Source organism: Phaenicophaeus curvirostris, chromosome Z (genome assembly GCF_032191515.1).
Source record: "Phaenicophaeus curvirostris isolate KB17595 chromosome Z, BPBGC_Pcur_1.0, whole genome shotgun sequence".
NCBI classification, from domain to species: Eukaryota; Metazoa; Chordata; class Aves; order Cuculiformes; family Cuculidae; genus Phaenicophaeus; species Phaenicophaeus curvirostris.
This window is the reverse complement of record NC_091431.1, coordinates 55165034-55181204: the sequence shown is the minus strand read 5'-3', so window position 1 is coordinate 55181204 and position 16171 is coordinate 55165034. Positions and strand designations below refer to the sequence as shown.

The window sequence follows — 16171 nt, the reverse complement described above, 5'->3', positions numbered from 1 at the left end:
TAAGAAATGTTACATGTTGGCAGATGTGTCTTTTGCTGGGGTCCTCAGCCTAATAGCTTATGTACTGCAAAACCTGGTCTGGAGGCCAAACCACAGCATGCTGAATTCCAGTAACTTGGTTAATCAAGTTGATTGACAAATTAGACTTTTTAACTGTATAATTTGTCCTTCTCCCTCAGATTATTTATTTTCTTTAATTTACCCTGGAATTTTTGCTTCCTTGATTGTACAGTTTTGTTTTTTGCCTCTTCCCCCATCTTTCCAGACTTTTCAGTATCTCTGTTATCTGAAAAGTGTTTTGATTTTGTAGGTGTGAGGCATGGATTTTAAAAAAGGTAAAATTTGATGTTGCATTTTACTGTTCAAACCTATGCATGATAATAGACACTTCTATAACATGTTGTGTACTGACATACTATCTAGAACCTAATAGTCAAAATAACTGCAGATTTTACACTTCTGGATGCCACAAGTTAGAAATTCCTAAGAATTTCTTGTCTTGGGCAGGGAATAATGGTGTGCCTTGCTTATTCAAAGAGAGCTATTGTTTGGCTTTAGAAGAAGAGGTGAGCTTTAAAATTACCTTTGAAAGAAAATACATATTAATCTGGCCTACACTGTTTGAGGAGAAGCTGTGTGCTCTGAATGTGGTAGCATTGGCTTAGTCAGTAAAAGAACATCATCAGGCTTCCACACCTGCATATACCTACCCTTACTTATTCAAAGTGCTTGCTGTGCATGCAGCTTCCAAAAGTCAGAGACACCAAGAAATTAAGGCCTGGGAACATATATGACTCTTGATTTGAACTAAGAGATAGTTTATTTTATAAATATAAAAACATACGTGAACAATTTACACTCAAAAGTGTGTGTGCCTTTGGAAATACATTTTTCTTAGATGAAGCCAATTCATTCTGCATCCCACATCTGGAAGGAGGTGGTGCATGTCTGTATGGAGGACTACAAGTATAGCAAGACTTAGCAGGCAGTTTTGGTGATGGGGTGCACTAGCCAGGGCTTCTGTGTATTGACTTGATTTCATCAAATAAATCGAGAAATGAATTAGGGTATGCAGCCTAGCAATGGTATGGGAAAACTGTGAACCACAACAATCTGATTTCATACAGTGTGTTCACTTGTGGTGTGCGTTTAGGCTATATGCCTTTTATCAAGGATATTCTGATGTATAATGTGAGTGACCATTGCATGACCTTTTTAACACTATTATTGTTATTATAATAGTTCCTTTGGATTCCAGTCTGCATTTGGGCCTCCACTGCAGTTGGCCCTGGATAACTAGATGAAAAGATTGCTTCCCCTGATGTTGACTTCAGCTATGCAATGGTAACTCGCTTGTGATGGTAGGTTTTTAGACTTTCAGCCTGGAACTCTTTAAACACTATGGTTTTAAGGGGTTTTTCTCTGCTGCTTTGTCAGGAAATAGCGTATTGTACTGCATTATTTTTCCTGGGGTCCCTTGCAATGCTCTGGTGCTGAGGGGAAGTTGCAGAAAACATTCATCTTGTCAAATATGCAGTAAAAAGTGAACTGAGCTGCTTCCAAAGTCCTACGTAGTGACTGTTCGTTTTGCACTTTAAAAAATTCTCTTGTTTTTTTTTTACTTCCACTTTGGTTGTTAATAAAACAGGAGTTCAGTGAATATCCTGACTCTTGCAGTAATGCACAAATGCTTGCTAAAAAAATTAAAGCAATGAAACCATGATAAATGCTCAGAATTAAGTCTTTGTGAATATTTAGTGCAAAAGCAGAACAACAGAATCATGACCACAAAGAAAGGATCTCACTTATTTTCTGGGAGTTTTAATGTTTTTCATTTGGCAAAGTGCAGCATTGATCTCTTCTTCTTTTCCTCCCCTTTTTAAACAAAAGAAAATTTATGTATTCCACAGCTATCAATGGAAATAGGAGTGGCAGTTTCCTCTTTTAAGCCAAGTCTAACATTTCCTGATGGAAAGTCAGTTTAGTTTCAAGATTATATTGGCTTGCGGTTTTGCATAGCTTAAAATTAAACTGTTCCAGTGCAGTCTTATAATATATTTGTGTTCTGTTGTTGAAGGTGACCTAAATACCTTTTACTACAAGATGCCTGTGTTTCACACATGCTGTGCAGAATTTTCCCAAACTAAGCATGGCTGTAGAAATCTATTCACACTCTTTCCAGAAAGTAGTAATTTTCTAATCTTTTGGAAGTTCCTTCCCAAGTTTATATCAGTGATTGGTGGTGTGTTCTTTTTTAGGATTTTATCCACTTCTGAATAAGAAATACACTGGGAGTTTGATCAAGCCCTTATCAAGAGGATGAGAAAGCAGTTTTTCCGGATGATAAAGCAGTGTTATGAGTCAAGCAGGATGTAATTTTTAAAGGTTTTTCCTTGCTTTTACCCATCTTCCGTTCTTTGGTCTATATTAATTGAGTTCAGTTTGTATTTGAAAAGTCATGTAGACGGCTGCCGTTAATCATGTTTTGTTTGTAGAAGCTAAGAAATGTTGGAGCCTTACAGAGGCAGTGTACAAATTAAGTTCAATATAGATGCAGACTTACGATGATAAAGTGCAGCTGGTAGAGCTTGTGTGACATAGCAAAGGATGTGGTAGCAGCAACAGAGAGTGTGAAAAGAACAGAGATGTGGTAGAGGGAAATTTTGAATCAAAAAAAGATTTGATTAGACCAGTTTCTTCCTCTTTCTCTCACTTAAATATTTAGCAGGTCTTCCTGGAGATTTCTTTCAGTCTCAGTTTATTTAATTTGTGTTACATTTTTTTGGTGGAGTTAGATGATTCTTTGTGGAAGGTAAGCCTTGAACTGGAGTCTTGCAATAGGAAACATTTCTCCTCTTAACAACAAAAGTGTGAATAGTAACTAAAAAGTGGCCATATCTGTTTGATGGGCAGGGTCTCTTCTGAGTTGCTTAGAACAGCTGATAATCGCCAAATACTTCGTTTCACAAATGTAGGATCAGCCTATTTCTTATTGTATTGCTTTTTTATTTTAATGAAAGCAAGAGGTTTAGTCTGAGTTTATTTGGTTTTCTTGGTCTTCCTCATTTGCAGTCACTTTATCACTTCTGATATTTATACTCGTGCTGTAGCAACTGAACATAGTTTCTTCCTGCAAATGTTGTTACGTGAAAACTAAGAAGCAGTAAAAGCTGAAATGGCATCACCTTGAGAGATGCCCTGGGCTGTGGGATGAATCTCTGCTGCCTGCTTCCTGGAGGAGAGATGCCAGCTTCTGCTCACCATAGTAGAGCGAATTCCTCCTCAAAAGGTAGCAACAAATGTCTTTGCAGTGACCATCTGAAGACTGGAGACTTGCACATCCTGCTGTTTCAGTTTGTTCTCTCTGTGAAAACAAGGACCTGTGAAGTTTTATCGAAATCTGAGGCTAGATTAGTAATCTGTCTAATTCTCTTGTTTCTAGTCTTTATGCCTGAAAGTGGGCTTGAACCTGATGCTGGCCTACGTTTATATTCCATTACAGTTCACCTATACACATTTCAGTGTGCATTAGCTAGACAGTCTGGGCAGCATGGGTTGCTAAAAACTAAATTATTTTGGAGTAGCTCTGCTATCAGCAATTTTCTTGAGTATTAGCTGTTTTTTTCCTTTACCCTATTGTTTTGAATTTACTTCCAGTTTCTCTTCAGCACCAATGTAGTTTTGATGACTCCCACTTCACACTTTTCTTACAGTGAGCTGCTGTGTGATGAATTCAGCCGGTTTTCCTCAGCTCAGATAACTTATTAATTCTCCCTTAAAAGTTTTAGGCTTGCTATATTCCATGCATCATAAATCATAAAATGCTTAATTTGCTCACATTCTGTAAAGCTTATTACTTTGGCATTCTTAACTTTTTTTTAATAGCTATCACATGATCTGTGGAGTGTATTATTAGAAAAATTGTCATGCGTGAAATAAATCTCCTGTCTGCTGGTGTCTCACAGCAAACTGTACTTTTCTGTCCATCAGCTTGAGGGTTTCCAGGCTAACACTGCGATTGGATTTTATTTTTCTTTATAGCTACTATTATGATATGTTATACTGGAAAGATGTGTTAAACTCGTAGCATAGAAGAGCAAGTTTGTTTTGACATTGTGGCTTTCTCTTAAAAAAACCCACACACAAACAGCAAAGCAAACACCAAAAAACATACCCCTAAAAAAAAAACAAACCAGGAAAAGGGTTTGGGTGTATGCCTGATAGAGGGTGGCCTGCAGCCATTGATTGGTAGCCTTCTTGACCTGACAGGAGTCAAGCAACATTCATACTTCTAGTGAATGCTTGGCAGTATGTTAAGTCTCTAATTGAAGAGTCTTTGCTTCTGTTCTGCTTCTGCTTTGTTTGCCATTGCATCCTGGGAGACAATTTGAGCAGCACTGTGCCAGAGGTAGAGTTCTATGCTACTGCTGTCCAAAAAGCATTTTTTAACATATCGCTTACACCAAAATTTTGCTGCCTTTGTTTTGTCCACAAAGCTAGTGCTACAGATGCCTAAAGTAGAATTTATTATGTCCATATTAAATGAGTTGTGGTGCAGATGACTTTCAGGTTTTGCAGAGATGTGATGTGAAGCGATGAGCATTGCTGGTGAGAAGGTCATTATATTGTTTGCGTGGGGTGGGTTGCAAGTTGTTTAACCACAGGTGGAATTGTGAAACCTTGAGGGGACCCTTGGAGCCATACTCATAGGGTGCATGTTGCGTTCAGTGCCTGCACCTCCAGACAGCATGAGCAGCTATGGTCTGCATCTATCTTAACAGTCCAGAACTTTTAGGCAGGGCATTTTGCTGTGTTATTTGTTGTTTGAACAAACTTTACTTCTTTTTAAGGAACAGTTGTCTAAATGGATGTATCCCATCCGGAGTTATCTGTAACATCTGCTTGGACCACAATGAAAAACAGCTGGTTTTAAGCAGCAGAGATGTTGTCAAGCTTGGCTTAAGGCCTCTGTCCAATGAATTTAATTAGGTGAACAACAGTTTAGACTTGAATGTTTGGAATGCTGAAGGAAGTACTGTAAGATTTTTTTTTTCAATGCAACTGTTGAGTTCATAGTGAGACAAATAAATCTTGCTGTTCAAGCCACTAGTGCTGGCACTGTTACAGCATGCACGTTCTTGGATGTTTGCCAGTGGTAGTGAACTTTCGAGTTCAGCGGAGTGTGTGTGAGAAGTTGTTTAATGCTACTCCCACTCTCTCATTTATTTGCAAAATTCCAAACACATAAAATCTTGACTATCATTTTTTATGAAAGATTCATGGAATCTGTGCAGTTGTTTGTGATGGGTCCTCTGTTAGTGTTTGTATGCAGTGGTAATGCCAGTTTTATTTTAGGGGGCATTGCTTTCGAACCGTTAGCTATTTTATATCCTGTGCACTCTTTCTATACAGTAAACATCTTATGTGCTGCTTGTCAATTAATTTTTTTCTCCACTGTTCATTACCTTTGCACTGGCATGTTTAAGGTAGTATGGGTGAGTATTTTCCATTTTAAATTAATGCTGTCTATGGCTTATAAGTAGGTTGGTAACATTAGCTTCAGGTGAAGTGGCAGCATTCAAAGATTTGACTTCATAATAATTTCAAAGTATGTTGTTGATCTGTGTTTAAAGTATTCTGAAGTTCAGACAGAATTGAGTGTAGGGATACAACTTTGCCATCTTAATGGGAATCCAGTTCTTAAAGGACAAACTTTGAATGAAGTAAACATGCTTTAGACTTTTGTTTGTCTTGGGAAACAAAATGCAACCACTGATCTAAGGTCTGAAAGAGTAGCTAATGGGCATAGTTAGGAACTTCTTTCCATAAGGATTTCTTGTTGTTGTTGTTGTGTGGTAGGCAAGATGAAGCTGAGATACTTTTCACTTCACACAGTGATTGTTTACCAAGTAATAATGTACTAGTGTGAATAAGCCTTAGCTGGTGGGCCTGCAAGGTAATTTAAATGACTCTTAAATAAAGAGGGTAAGATTCTGAGGTATGTGAAGTTTGGCAGGGGGAGCTTACCTGCATGGGTCTTGCATGCTGCAAAATCCACAGCTCCCAGAACAAGTTCCCCCGACATCGAGTAATCTCATCTACTGATCTCTTCTGTTAATGTGAAACAGCTCATGCATTTTTGACTAGATGTATATATGGTTCTTGTAAACTACTTGGAAAAAAATGTCGGTGAATCAATGTTAAGGAACACATCCGTTCTCCAAGAACAATTGGTAGCACATTTCATAACTTTAGGATAACATATGTGTAGTGGCTGAGGTATGTGTAGTGCTCAAAAGGTGTGTGGCAGAAAGCTACTCAGAAGCTATGGATTTTAAGCATTAGGATATTTCTGTAATCCAGTTCTGACATTTTTGTATTTTCTGTAAAGGATAAATAGTACCCAGAGGTGATGCATTTCAATCAAAGCTATCAATTGCAAGTGTGGATTTAAACTGATTTTCTTTTCAATGACTGAAATTCTTGACAGCAAAGATATGTTTTTAATATATGCAATACAAGTTTGCATTTTTTTATATACTTTGTTCCAATACTTTTATGTTCATAAAAACAGCGTGCTGTTTTTTAAGGTAGTAATGTGTTTGTTTTGATTTTTGTAATGTTATTTTTGAGCAAAAAATTTTCTTGAAAAAGTTTTTTCAGATATAGTTCACTTCATGGTAGCTTGTGATTTTGTTGACTGAATCACAAATGGATCCTGCTCCCTTTGAATGAGAGCTTTTTTTTGTTTTCTGTGTCTGCAAGAACATTTTAGAATTTTCTGTTCAAAATTACTGAGAGAAAATAAACTGATGGTTTAAAATTTTAGATTGAATTATTATTTATTGCTTGTTTAAAGATGTGTTGTACTCGTGTTTTACTTTCTTGATCCACACCACCATATAATCTCACCATAATTGCCTGATGTTTGCTTGTGCCCTCTCCACACCAGTGTTTTATGAGGCTTGTTCTGAGTTGTTGTTCATTTTGGTCTGTATCTTGTAAAAATGCATCTTTGGACTTGGGTGTATTGAAGATGCTTTGTAACACATGGTGACAGTAGAAATTAAGCTTCTAAGATGTCATTGCTTATTTTGTGCGGTAACTTTGCACATCTTTTTGAATTAGTGGAACTCTATTTCAAAATTTACTTTTGACTATAACTAAAAGCTGACCTGCTGTTTCTTCCCTGCATGCTGCCATCATTTCTCCTTTTTAGTGCTTTGCAGTTTGAAGTTTCTTTTGTTTTGTTCCAAAGTATTGATTTTTTATGACAAGCATATGTACTTGTGCTGGCAAATACTACACTGTAGTAATATGAATTTTCATTTATTAGGCAGCTTTACAATCCCAGAATGTTTTTGGTTAATGGATCAGACACTGTCAAACACATTTTGGCAAACATTACTTTGTAAAATTCACTGAATTCTTAACAGTTTCCTCCTGATGGCGCTTTGGCACCGTCCTTTTCAAAAAATATAGCTGATGAAAATGCTGGGTTTGGCTGTTAAATAACTTTTTTGTTGTGTTTGAGGTGAGTATTCAACAGAAGCAAAATCACTTTGTAAAAGAGCTTCCTTCATTTGATACGTTTTCTTAATGCTCCAACTGCTTTTCTAAACGCATTTTTGCAGAATGCAAAGCCTCTACGTGCTGAAAATGTCAGCAGAGCTTGAATTACTGCTCATGTGTTGGTTTGAAAACAGTAAAACATTTTAAACTGCAGCAGCTGAAGGGAAGGAAAGGGTGAAGTGTGCCTGCTCTATAAATAGCTTCTGTGGCAAATGCATGGTTTTCTGCCTGCAATTATTCTGTTGTCTTTACAAAATAATGAACCAGCTTTTTAGTTTGAGTGAAACATTAGTGTTCTTGGGGTTTCTTTGGAGTGGATAAATATTTCCAGCAAAGGCTTGTAACTTTTGAGTAAAAGAGGAGTTTTCCCATTCAATGGTGATACCTGCTTGGAGTAAGAGAGTGCAGCTTTTAGCTGAAGAGACTTTTTCACTCAGTTGGATCTGTTAGTGAAATGCCATTATCTTCGAGTCCCCAGGTAGGTGATTCCTTTTGCCTTCTTCCAGGAGCATGTAACATCTCTTTTCTTGGCAGGCTGTAAATTAATGCTAGTGAAAGCTGTCCATCAAAGCACACTGCCTCAGTTTTTTTATCCACTACTAACTCTTCATATGTTATTTCGAGAATATTAGGTGGTTAAGTTAAAAAAAAAATAAAGCTATGTCTGCAGAAGAGGAATGTTCCTCCTTGTTTAGTACTTGCAGTGTTGTGGGTAGTGGCGAAGGTGGCATTTGATGTTTGGTAGGTTAAATCATAACAGGCTTCCCAGGGCTTCTATGCAGAAGTATCCTCACTTTTCTCTGGTATGTTGAAACCTTTTTAAAGATCATGTTTGCTAACAATTTCTTTCCTTAAAAATACAAACAGAAGAAGATGAGGAAAATAGTGTTTCATAGTTACCAGGCATAATATATCATTGCAGCATAGTTAATACAGAGCTTCTGTGTTTTAGCCTGCAAGGGCAGCTGATGTTTTTGTTTAAACCCTCTGTAATTTAAGAAGGATAGGTTAGGTAACTTGACTACATTAGTGCTGTCATTGTTTAGTCCAGAATCTGTGTTTATAAATGTTACTGCTTGTAACATGAAATCTCAAAAAATCTTTCGAGAGGGAGGGGAGCTGTGAGCAGTGATTGTCTGAAGAGTGCAGAGATTTAAAGGCAGGCCTGCTGCTAACACTAAATATTTCTGGAGGCATTCGTCTTTCCAGGAAGACTAACTTTTTTGAATGCTTGAATTATGTATTGATGAAGTGTAGGTGATAATATTGTTGGAATAGCTGCTTGGGCTTTTTTCTTTGTTTTAACATTACTTAACAGAAAATATTTCACTGAGCCTTTTTCTGATGGAATTAGTAGGAGTTCAGGTGCTTACTGAAAGCAGGAAGGAAGTTGGATCAGGCCCTTTCAGTATGAGGTAGGTTTTTCTTGAGCTCATAGGTAAGAGACAGTTTTATGTATGCTTCATAGGAAAGTGATGTTAAAATGAAATATCTGTGGGTTTTTTGGGAGCACCAATCCAACTTTCACTTATTGGGAATTAACCTGAAATAGAGCTGGCAAAGTTTTAACAAAGCCTTTCCTTTTTGATAGAAAGTGCTTATAGGAGCATGCCATGAATGCTTAAAAAACAAAGGGAAAAGCAGAGGGAAGAGCTCATAATGCGAGGGCAGTTCCACTTCCCTTCTCTATGTAGGTGTTGAATGGAGGCAAGAGCAGAATATTGCATACACCTGGGCTTGTTGGTGTACACCCTTCCTCTCTGTGCACTTTACAGCTTACTGCCTCTTCAGCCTCACTCGTAATTACTTTAAATGGTAAACTCCTCTTGCAAAGTCAAGGTTAGTGTGCATAGGAACACCTTTAGGGTAGTGTGTTGGAGTGCTGCTTTTGAATGCAGTCCAAACACTGATGCTGACTGTGCAATCGGCTCTGAAATGTAGTGTAAACAAATGGGAAAAAATGAGATGTTTTCCCTTTTGTTTCCTGTAACTTGAAGAGTTTTTTCTAAAACAATTGGTGTTTCAATGTTTTGGACTATGGCTACATATATATTGTTTAATTTTCATGTGATACTGCTTCCTCCAATACTCTTTTCCAGTATTTAAAGGATACTAAAGTTTCGGACTTTGAGGGAGTGTGGCTTTACATTATTTCCATTATAAATAGTACACATATAACACCTTATTTGTAGTGTCCATTCTGAATTTTATATGTACTGTATGTTCAAGTTTAATGTGGTATGGCACGTAAAATTTAGTTGTATTGTCCTGTATCTATGTCTCTGGCTTAACTCTTGAGCCAAAATCAGTGTCATGCTTATGTAAAAGCCAAAAGAAACACCTAAGTTATGGTATTCAATAACAGGATATTGAGTCAAACTTGATGAGCCTTTGTGTTGGGCAAACATAAGTGGGTTTACATCTTATCTTAAGAGTTTGAGACCTTGGCTCAACAGAGTACTGTGTTAACTGGTAGCATCTTTGTGCTGACTGGTAGCTGAAGTTAACAGCTTCCTCATGGTGTACCATACCTTTGTGCAATACAGGAAAACCTAGCTCTTTTGCCTTGTGTGTTATTATCAGGAATGGAAAACAGGACCATAATGAAGACTTCTGAAATATTGCATGTGTGTCATTCAGTGTTATAAATGTAATAGCCTGTGTATTGGTAAATGCAACAGTTTCCATGTCCAGCAAGCCACACAACATAGCTATCCTACTGATCACCTGAGTGAACATGAGCTTTAATGTGAGCTCAGCACTGGGAGAGATGAAAGCAAAGAGATTGTGATTTGTGTCAGGCAGTGGCAGAGTTGAGACTGGGACCTGGGTTGGTGCCACTAGAGTGCACTACTTCCCTCTTACTTGATCAAACAATGGTTAAATTTGCTGGTAGGTGCTGCAGGCTCCCTGGTGGGGGGGCTTGGAAAATGCTGCCAACTTGCTGAAGTTTCACATTGGTCTTAATTTAGGTGCAGCTCTTCTGCAGCTGTCATTTACCAAAGGAATATTTTTCTTACTATCAAACTTTTATAAATGTTGTGATGGGATGGTAAAGAGGGCTTATAAACTGCTTTTTTACACCCCTTTTGATTTTATTGAAGTTGGAAAAGGTATGTACAAAGAAAAGGTTAGTCATATTTGTAATTAAAGCAAGTTCTTTAAGATACATAATGTCTCAGAAACAGATATTTAGCTTATTAACAAAAGGTTTTTGATAATAAGACATAGCGTTTTATTTAGTAATACAAGTCCTCTTTTTCCCCCTGCACAGGTTTCCACTTGAGTGGCACAGTGACAGAGCCTGCAATGCAATCGGAGCCAGAAACTGTTTGCAATGTAGCTATCAGCTTTGATCGTTGCAAGATTACCTCAGTGACCTGTAGCTGTGGAAACAAGGACATATTTTACTGTGCCCACGTTGTGGCACTCTCTTTATACCGGATCCGCAAGCCAGATCAGGTCAAACTGCATCTTCCCATTTCAGAGACACTCTTTCAAATGAACAGAGACCAACTACAAAAATTTGTACAGTATTTGATCACAGTGCACCACACAGAAGTTTTGCCAACTGCTCAAAAATTAGCAGATGAAATTCTTTCTCAGAACTCAGAAATCAATCAAGTCCATGGTGAGTTCATACTTATTTTTCCTTTTGCTTCATTCACTCTTTGGTTTTGAGCTTTTTTGTGGCATTCAGGAGTGTGACCTGCTGAGCTCCCTTATGACCGGAATTATTTTGTGATTCTGCGGCCTTTACTAAGGAGGATTCTGTTCCTGGTTCTTTGCTTTAGGATATTTAGAATGCAGTACTTTGCTTCTGAAGTCTTCTATCTTTTCCACAACGAGCTTGAGTCTCTAGTTCTATTAATATGTGGCCTAATCTACTTCATGCTTTTATTTTCCAGCTATGAAAAACTGAGCATTAGTGGCTTTGTATAGCCACGTTGCTTACAGAAACTACCTTGCCAACTTACCAACAGATCTTTTTACTTTTTGTTCTTTTTGAACTAATCTTCTGACATTTTGAATGTGTCATTTTGTTTTAATGGCAAACTGTAAAAGTAAGTAGGTGTTACTGTTATTTTCATTCATTAAATATGCTTTTATTATCCTTTGGGATTTGGTTTCTATGTGAAGTTTGGAGAAATAGAAAGTCTGTATTTCAATGCCTTTGTCTTGTTAGTGCTGCAGCAGTCTACGGCATCAGCAAAAAACTTGATCTTTCCTGTTCTTTTTGCTGTGCATGGTTTTGATAGTTCTCAGTTTCTTGTACTGAACTTCTTACATTTCTTAAAGGGTTCTGGGTGTGACTTGAGGCTTCCAAGGTGGCTTTTCTGTGTACCCCACTGGACTGAAAGAGGGTAATTGTGGATTTGAGGTGACCCAGCTGTTTTAAGTCCTATGTTCCTATAAGATCACCTGATAGAAATGTCCTCTAAGGTGACCAGAGCTCTAAGCATAAGGGTAGCTTGGAGGGAAAGAATAAGTTATCTAAATATCTAAAAATATCCTTTTTGCTTGTTTGTTCATTGGCAGGAGCAGTTCTTGTGTGTTAGGTATTTAAGAGGGATGACCGCTATTCCAAAGAATTTGCAATACAAACACAACTAAGCTGCTTAATGTTAGAGAAGGGAAAACATGTTTATTAGATACAGTTTGGGCAGAACAAAAGAAGAGTTTTTCCAGCAGCAGGACTCAATCTGCAGTCTAGCCCCTCTCCTTAGGGTCCGGTGACCCTGGCAGGCCCAGGCAGGTGTTGCTGCAAGAAGGTAATTTTCAGAAGCAGTGCTTATATGGCTGAGGGCTGTGGGAATGTGGCCAGAGGCAAGACAGTTGCTCTAATTATAGAATATGAAGAGAAGGTGGTTGGTGGAGCTGCCTGGTGACAATGGAAAGAAAGGGATACAGGTACAGGACACTGAGCAGTAGAAGAGGAGGCTCACATGCTCTAAACTGAAGGTATTTATCACATGAGAGCTGGTAATAGCCTGAACATAAGGAATTAAGGGGAAGGAAGAATTATGGTGAGTATTAGAGTGTCATAGAGATTTAGGCAGTTAAGGGTGATTAGAAAAGGGGAAGGGCAGGGGTGGGAAGGGGAGGACAGATGATTGCTATATATGGCTGTATTGGCTATACTATAGCTAATGCAAGAGGAATGACAAGCAGTTGCAGAGAGTGCTTAAACTTGATCAACAATAAGTCTGTAATTATGCTAATCATAGGCAAGTTAGTCTGTCAGCTGTTTTCTTATTGTCAAAATATATCATTGCTTAATAGTTTTTTTCTTCTTAGAGAAACATTTGTTGTTTATATCACAGACCAAATAGCAAAAAGTATAGGAAGCAAAAAACCTAAGTTGGTGACCAATTAAGAAATTCCAGAATGGATTTGAGTAGGGTAATTTTAAAATTGCTCACGGAACTAAAATATTTTTTACACATGTTGCTCTTTTCGTAGTAAGAGAGATTGCAGTATGTGTTTTATTGACTATTGATATTTCTTAATAGAATACAAAAAACTGAAGTAGAAAATACAGGCAACATAACTGCTACAACTGCTTTTACCAAAGAAGCTGGGTTACTGAAAAGAATTGATAGTCTCCTGCTTTTCTTCTTACACTTCCATAAAATCATGATCTGGTTATTTTTTTATATGTTTACAATGTTAAAAAGAATTACATGATTCTTTTAAGGAAAAGTTACTCTGATTATGTGGCAAGTAAGTGTTCTTCTGGGATTTGTAATGTAATTCTGTTCGTTTAATCTTTAGTCAAATTAAAAAGAAAGGTAAACAAAAGAAATCTTCTCTTTGGTTCCAATAGCACAGGCTGGTGAACATAAGATGGTCACTCACTCTGTCATATGTCCTGTACTGCAGATGTTCAGTTTGTAATACAAAACTGTCTTGTAGATGTGTCTTGCTTTGAGTACTAAACTAATGTTTGAAAAGGAATTATATTGAACCCTGCTTGAAGGCATATGTGAGAAGGAGCAAAATTTAAAAAATATTGCTTATAAAAGAGGAAACTTGGCACAGAAATAGGAGAAGCAGCTTTGATCAAAGGCAAGTCCTGAATCTGGAGCTGGATGAGGAAATTCTTTTTAGTGTTACCCAAAAGTGTTTTAATTTTAGGGTTGTTTTTTGTAAAAATTTAATTTTTAATTATTTTTTTTCTTTTGTGGTGGCTATACTAGTTCTAGTTTTCATCTATTTCCAGCAATAGGCAAAAGAAATCAACTCTTGAATACTATTTATTCATACATAAGAATGATCTGGGACTTAGAACAGCTCTGTAATGATCTTGTTGACTTGCTTGTGAGCAGGCTAGGGAGACTGTACAACTTTGCAGTACTTTTCTTTCACAAAAGGTGAATTACCCAATTGTTCACTTGCTCAAAATTCTTTCTTGTGTGGCATTCTGAGACTGGCTTCAGCCATGTTCCTTGTGTAGGTTACTGCGGGAACTAATGGAGAGACTTACACTGATCACACAGGTTTTGAAATGACAAATCACTTTGAGTTCCTTAGTGGATACAAATGATGTAGTATCCTTATTTGCTTAATGACTGGGACTCACTGCATGGGAAAATAAGGGAATGCTGGTAGAATCACAGGAATGTGTTGTCTATTCACTAACTTCTTCAGGAGAGTCAAATGATTTATCGGGAATACTCTTTTGTATTTGCCATGCAAATTTTCACTTGGTAATGATTGCATTACAAGAAGGCCTTGCATGTTTTTAGAGCACAAAAATACTGCTTATGTTTGAGAAGGCTTGATGTATTCTGATTTTTCTCATGTGACACTGCTGCAACTGTACACGATCCTGATGGTTTCAAAACAGGCCTAATCTGTACTGATGAAGAGAACTGTAGGAATTTGTACTCGTAACCTGATGTGTGCACTTCATAACCGTTGGCTCACACTGAGTTTCAGTTTGGGGATGCTGACTCAGGCAGCTAGATGTAGATTTGGATCCTGATTAGTCGAGGCTTTTTTCTCTCTGTTATTTTTTCACCATTGTAGTAGAGGAAGCTGGCAGGTGTGTAATGCTAGGAAGAGAACAGTCAGGATGATGGTTATCATTGATTTCTTAGGTATGAAACTTTCACTTAAATTGGTTGGAAGGTCAACTATGTTCCTGAGAATTTTGAGTGGAAATAGGAAAGTAACTGCAAGGTGGGGGTGGAAAGGTCTGCTTGCATATCGATCTCGTATTAGCACTGATTTCTCATTATGTATAGTGACAAAAGGGTGTGCCTTTTATAGGTATAGGGACAGACTAGCAAACCAATTTCTTTTTTACCTGTACTGTCTTTCCTGAGTGTTTACTGCTGCTATTGCAGTGTCAGCTCTTAGAAGGACAATGTGGACTTTTTCAGACTTTCTCCCATTCTCTGACCCCAAGTCACTCACCAATACAAAATCACATGCAATTTGAAATTAAGAGGGAACACCTGGGAGGAAGAAGTTGGAGTATATTTGTCTTCTCAGAAGCAGAGATACCCAAGTAGTTGTTTCTGTATTTGCCTGAGCAGATCTAGGTACATTTTCTGCAAACATTAATCTGTAATTGATATTAGGAGTGCCAGCTGCTTTAAAAGAAAATTTCAGAGTCTCTAGTGCTGTTCCTGTATGTTCTGCATTCCAATGGGCAATGTGGAAGCATAGGTGAATATGTGTTTATATAAACTTAGTGTTTTGAACTGAAATGATGGAGATGTTAGTGGAAAATTGTAGGGTAGGATAGGGCCTGAACAGCAGAATACAATGCATTGCCAATCTACTAGATAAGGGAGCGTTTAATGTTAAATTTGATACATTATTTAAAAAATAGACTGTTGTCTAGCCCTGCTTAAACTGGAAGAATTGAGAGACCCATTAAAAAGAATGTAGGAGTTGAGGTGAGTGTTCCAATGCTTAGTGTGGTTGATTCACCTTCCCTGGAGGTGTTTAAGGCAGGGTGGACGAGGTGCTAAGGGGCATGGTTTAGTGTTTGATAGGAATGGTTGGACTTGATGATCCTGTGGGTCTCTTCCAACCTGGTTATTCTATGATTCTATGATTTTAGTGAACCAGATCGGGGAAGGAAGTAGCAACAGGGGTAGCCAGAACTGGAGAAATTTGAGAAACCCAGGTAGAAGTAAATAAGTAATGCAGTGTAAAATGTAATGAAATAATTCATAGCTGCAAAGTAACACGAACAAATAATTTATGAAATTCATAATTTTAAGAAATAATGCGTGCTGGTCTGTACTGATAAGGAAGCCTTTTTTATTTACCACACACAAACTTATTGCTATATAATGTTTGAGACCTGGATTTTAGCAGGAGAGGTTAGATGTTGTTAGCGGGTAGGTTTTTGCATTTTGCTGTATGTGCAGATGGGTGAGAGAACATTTTGGAAGTTAAACTTACTGGGGAGTTTATTAACTTTCCTTAGCAGCTTAGCATGGCCTGTCCTGTCTTCATATTTTCTGTTGCTAGCCCTAGCTGCTTCACAGGAGTTGTTGTTTTCCTTTGATGCTGTGGACTGCTGAATGGATGTTGTATTCCACCTGAGAGTTCTGAAATTAAGTACAAGATGAAGTGG

At 37.7% G+C, this 16171-nt stretch overlaps 1 protein-coding gene across 2 annotated transcripts in view; it reads left to right on the top strand.

Moving 5' to 3' along the window:
* Positions 1 to 16171, top strand: part of ZSWIM6 (zinc finger SWIM-type containing 6) — a 112194-nt gene that overhangs the window by 45031 nt on the left and 50992 nt on the right. For both annotated transcript variants that reach the window (XM_069880213.1, XM_069880212.1), the window contains exon 2: positions 10847 to 11203. In XM_069880213.1, the coding sequence (XP_069736314.1) occupies positions 10847 to 11203 (357 nt within the window). The remainder of the gene's footprint in view (positions 1 to 10846; positions 11204 to 16171) is intronic.